This window comes from Cibotium barometz, chromosome 27 (assembly GCF_041138505.1).
Source record: "Cibotium barometz isolate CiBa-2024 chromosome 27, ASM4113850v1, whole genome shotgun sequence".
NCBI lineage: Eukaryota > Viridiplantae > Streptophyta > Polypodiopsida > Cyatheales > Cibotiaceae > Cibotium > Cibotium barometz.
Genome location: NC_141072.1, coordinates 34,234,056 through 34,239,488, shown reverse-complemented (window position 1 = coordinate 34,239,488; position 5,433 = coordinate 34,234,056). Strand labels below are relative to the sequence as shown.

The 5,433-nt window shown below is 38.5% G+C and overlaps 1 protein-coding gene across 2 annotated transcripts; it reads right to left on the bottom strand.

The window, feature by feature from the left end:
- Positions 1-738: 738 nt before the first annotated feature.
- Positions 739-3,540, bottom strand: LOC147623324 (putative E3 ubiquitin-protein ligase RHY1A). Of its 2 annotated transcripts, none has more exons than XM_086821462.1 (3): positions 3,152-3,540; positions 2,951-3,063; positions 739-2,863 (listed from the first exon to the last, which is right to left on the bottom strand). In XM_086821462.1, the coding sequence occupies exons 1-3, from the start codon at positions 3,272-3,274 to the stop codon at positions 2,605-2,607; spliced, it is 495 nt and encodes a 164-aa protein (XP_086677588.1). In that variant the 5' UTR covers positions 3,275-3,540; the 3' UTR covers positions 739-2,604. The 2 variants fall into 2 exon arrangements, with proteins under 2 accessions (XP_086677588.1, XP_086677589.1); XM_086821463.1 differs by having other exon boundaries at positions 2,951-3,060.
- Positions 3,541-5,433: the final 1,893 nt, after the last annotated feature.

Genomic DNA, 5,433 nt, shown 5'->3' with positions numbered 1-5,433 from the left:
ATCATAGCTGGCTCCTCTATAATAACCATGACATTTTGTATTGTTTGTACATAAATGTAGCCATTCTTTAAGGTTTTCTCAAACCACATACATAGAGCTAATGTTGGTGAAAAGACATAACGTACATTACTTCTCTCTTTGTTATCTTTAGAGCTATTAACATAACCTATAATAATTCCATTTAGCATATCACCAAAAGTATTCTATACTCTGCCACTTGAAGATTTTCAAGGACTGAGTCCTTTTATGTCACAGATATTTGTAAACCAGTCAACATAGCAATATTTTGTTCCATTCTATTGTAGCAAAGTTCTCCCGAATTCCACATTTGGGTGGATGAGCAATCCTAGCCTAGCTCTTGTGATTGTTGATGCTTGCACCATAGCAGAACAAAATGAAAAAAGAAATCAAGCAAAACCCCTACTTTGACTTAATTTCCCTCTAGTCATAACCCTGTACTAGCACTTCCAATGCTCAAATATCTTGATTGAATAGATTCTAACAAAAAAAAAACCTAAAACAACCTACAATCTTATCCTCAAGTTTATGATTACTTGATTGTAGGCAGTAATTTGAGGAGAAGATTTTGGATTTGGATGACTAGGCTATAAGTATGTAACCTTCTCTAAGGCTATAAGTATGTAACCTTCTCTAAGGCTATAAGTATATAACCTTTTTATGAAGAAAGGAGAAGGAAGATCTTCACAATACAAGACACTAAATTGTAGAAAAAGAAGTGGAGAGTAAACAATATTATTACTTGCAAACTTTGATTACAAACTGGTGCCATCTGTGTGCTCTAAGTAAGGAGCCTTGATGACGATCTAGATAGAATTTGGGTGGAGGATGTCTTGCTTTACAGTGCTTGAATATAATTCATTCTGTGTGATGAACAAACACTATCAAACTAGTCTATAGATAGTGCCCATGGTCTCCATAGACATAGGTTAGCCACGTATGACTATGTCTAAAATGACCAACCAACCGTATCATCTTATTGGGACCATATTAGACTTTAACACATCCGTAGGGCATGTATAAGCAATTAAATTATGATTTTCTAAAATTGCACAAAGCCTGCAAGTCAAAAAATGCATGTATGATTTAAACCTACATAGTGTTTGGTATTTGAGTTAATTAGGGCATGTATAGGCAACTAAATTATAATTTTCTAAAATTGCACAACGCATGAAAGTTAAAAAATGCATGTATGATTTAAACCTACATAGTGTATGGTATGATATGATAACTTTGGGGGAAAATGATAGTGATTTCAAATAAATGTTAACAATGTTTGTTTTTGTTATGTATTTATGTAATTGTAACATATGTTTGTGATTTCAAATAACTTTGGGGAAAAATAATATATATGTATACATACACACATATATATATATACATGATTTCAAATAAATATTAACAATGTTTGTCATGTATTTATGGAATTGTAACATATGTTTGGTTTGTGCTCTATATTGATGTGTATGAATTTAGATTTCGTATTGGTTATAAATGCAAAGATGTATTTTTTTCATAAGAGGCTAGCTTAAGGTAGAGGGGAAATTACGTGATGCTTGCCGAAACCATTCGTCACCTACCGCCACCCTTGGGTGAGTCTATATGGATATTTATAAAAGTGAAGGGCCAAAGTTGTCACAAACTTTATGAGGTGTCTTTTATCTATTGGTTGAAAATATATCATTGGAGTGAGTGTGTAAGTGTTCTTCTAGTTGGTGTCTCACTATTTGGGGGTAAATACTTTTGATAGATCAAAAAGTAATTTTTACAAGCTTAGGTAAGAATTAGTATCATTCATTGTGGTGAAGACATTTGCAGCAAAAACTTTGGAAAAAGCTACTGTTAGGTGTTTCATCAAAGGCTCCCGTTGAAAATTTATTGGTGTCACTAATATGCCTCTGATACCCTAGTGGCCTTATGAATTATAATTACTTTGCTGCATGTCCACAATAGGTTGGATGATTTTGGCAAGGTCATATGTGCCATATGTGTGAGGAATGATTCCTTCTAATACGCTAGTGCTATTTTTTTAACAAATAGAATGACCAAGAACTAGCTTCACTTAATGATGGAAGAAAATGTGAAGTCCACTTGCCATAAACCATGGCTTAATGCGAGGTCTACTCAAAGTTAAGCATGACTAATGTATCAAGCACTAGTAATAATCAAGGTGATTGAAAGACCGAATTTGTTATAGTTAGAGATTAGTGGTTAAATCATTTTTTTAGCTAAGAACTACATCGGAGAGTGCTGACATGCTCGCCCGCCGCCGCGAGGGGTAGAGTGCCTTGATCTTGTAGAAGGCAAGGACTTCCACTAGAGACACACACTTGAGATTAGGATTGCACCATGTAGAGAGAGAGCTAAAAAAGATGCAACCAATCAAAACCCATTGGCATAGCAAGGTAGAGCCCAAAACCTAGCTAACCACCAACAAGTTCAATTGAGATGGCCAAGGTAAAGAGCCCAAAGCCTAGCCAACCAACACGTTCAATTCAAACGGTGCACGTCATTGGCCAAGTAGATGGAGAAACCCATGTTTTACACACCCTCGTGACACTGACACGTAGGATATTGGCTGCGTAGTCAGGCAATTTTTGCTCTACAAAAGGGGCAATGGCAGTGATTGTAGAGCCAGGGGACAAGGCAATCGCTGTGAAATCTGTGCTGACATGGCAGATAAATCACCCTTTGCCCGGACGCGAAGCTGTCCAAGCAGACCGGGCAGTCTTCGTGCTGCCCGCCCACCTTCGGAGCCAGTCTCTCCTCTCTCAGTCTGAAACCATGGCACTCGTTGCTGTGCAGCCGCAGCACCGGGCGGCCCATTGATGGAGAATCATGTCGCCTGCAAAGACGGATACACAGATCAGCCCAAAGCGGTGGGTGTAAATGAACCCAATTGGCCACATATTGGTCTGGTTTTAGGTTTTACCTGCTGCTGTTTGTGCTGGAAGGCGCAAGGGCCCGAAGCCTTTCGTCCAGGCGATTTCGTGCCGCCATAGCCCGCCCATGCAAGCCATCTCGATCCTCATCACCTGCTCCCTGCTGATAACAAAGAGAAGAACTCGCCCAACTGAGCACGGAAACTATCACAATTGCTCACAATTGCATCTACAGGCAGGAGTGTCATTACCACCAGACCAGAGGTCGCAGTAAATGGCTTTGTTACACGGAGAGAAGGTTGCACAGATCCACCAGAAGAGCGCCCATGAGAGGCTCGCCTCCGCCTAGCACTCTCTACCCCAGGAAGACTCATGATCTCCTCAACACGCACAGTTATACAAGAATATAGGAAGGATTCGAGGGTTAAGTTCACCTCCTCAAGTTTTACAAGAACATATGGTATAGCATTCTCACGGGTCAAAGTTTATTGGGTGTGAGGAAAAATCAAGTCTCAAGCCAATTGGGTCTCTAAAGGTGAAGATTGAACCTTATAGACTAATGAGAGGCCACACCTTCTTGGAAACTCCCTCCTAATGAGAGCGTTCAATTGGGTCTCTCAAGGTGAAGGTTGAACTTTATGAGACTAATGAGAGGCCACACCTTCTTGGAAACTCCATTGAACCCTCCTAGAAAAAACCACCCACACCAACGCCTCTCGAGTCACTTTCTCTCCCTTGAATCTTTGTGTCCTCCACTCGTGTAAACTTCCTACACATATGGCCCCTCTTGAGTGGTCTCTCTCTCTCCCCCCTAAATCTTTATGACCTCCATGCTTGGGCCCACCACCAACCACTCCTAAAGTGATGTTCATTAGTGCTACCTTTCTCTTGTAGATAAAGCTTTTCACCGCAATGAATGCTAATCAAAGCTTGAAGAAAAGGATCCCTCACTCTTATCTAGTGTGGTTGCAATTGATAATATGGCTAGCAAGCACATGATTTGGCACTCAAACGTTGTACACAACAAAAAGAAAAATATTACAAAATGATTATGGGGATCTTTCTCTATCTTAAATAGTACATTCACTATAGTGTTGTCAATACATCATATGGGCAAAGGAAAGCACTTAATTGAAAATGATTCATATAAAGGTAGACTATCACCAAGGCCAATTCTACATAACTAAATACTTTAATAAAGGGATGATTTTAGATAGACTTCTAATAATGACAAATATGCATGGCATAATAATAGTTCATATAATAGAGAAAAATAAGCCTTCTCAGATAGACCAAAATAAATCTTCATAATAAAGCTTTGTCTATCTTCTCCATACAATATAAAGGTAAATGTGTGATGTTTTCCAATATGCTTGAGGTGAAGGGTTAGATTTTTCTTAATCCAAACTTTCTATATATGCAATGGTATTTCTTGAGGGTCATGCATGAAGGTAGCATTCTACAAATATACTAAGTGGACCCCTATGCAATTTTTGAACTATGTTCTTATGCCTTCTACTTGACATCCAAGTGATAGGTGCTATGGGATCTAGCTCTAGTGGAGTAAGTGTTCCCTTCTTTTTCTTGAAAGGCAATTGCTTTTTCATTTTATCATCACCATCAACTTTTTCCAATTGCTTTGTAGCTCTTTATTGCTAATTCCTTCTTCCTTTTGGAAAAAAGTATGCTTATCCACATCTATGAATGTGGTCCTCCTTTGAAGTGTGAGGCTCCAACTCACCAAATCTATGAATGTGGTCCTCCTTTGAAGTGTGAGGCTCCAACTCACCAAAGACATAAATATTACAAATTTTTTAAAATTAAAAAATTATGGCAACAAAATTTTGATGAAGCCTCAAATCACATCAATCTTTCAATCTGCAACAAATAGGCTTCCATCTTAGGTCCTCAACAAATATCAATTGAAAAATTCAACAAGCTCTATATTTTCTAAATTCAACAAGCTCTATTCAATTTCTTATCCAAATTTCTTGATCTCAGACTTCAAATTGAGAGTCAACATAGAAATTCAAGTAGCCAAAATAGCATAAAATGGCTTATACCCTCACTTCAAGCTACTATTTGGACGTCAAGTTGGCAGAATCAAGAATGGATCAAATAGGCAAAGTGTTTCTATTCTTATTTCTCTACAAGTTTTTTATTCAAGACTTCTCCAAATCTCCAAATTCTAAATGCAATGACGTCAAAATTTGGAAAAATGGGAAAGAAATATCGGGAAGTTGCAATTGTGACTCCAAGGCAAGGCTCAGCCACACATTTCCCCACCCAAAGGGACTAACCTAGGGCTTAGCTCCATTCTCATTCAGCCATTCTAAGCTATTGGGATCACCCAATATTGCCAAACAACAAGCTCTCGGGTTGGGCAACGTGAGTTCGAATTCCCACAAAAAAGACATAAGTATGGGCACCTAAGCCTACAGACATAAACATGTAGATGTGATCCCACAGATGTGAGCATGCAAACATGAGTCGAGAGGTATGCAATAACTAATGGCAAGACTTGTAAGGGCAT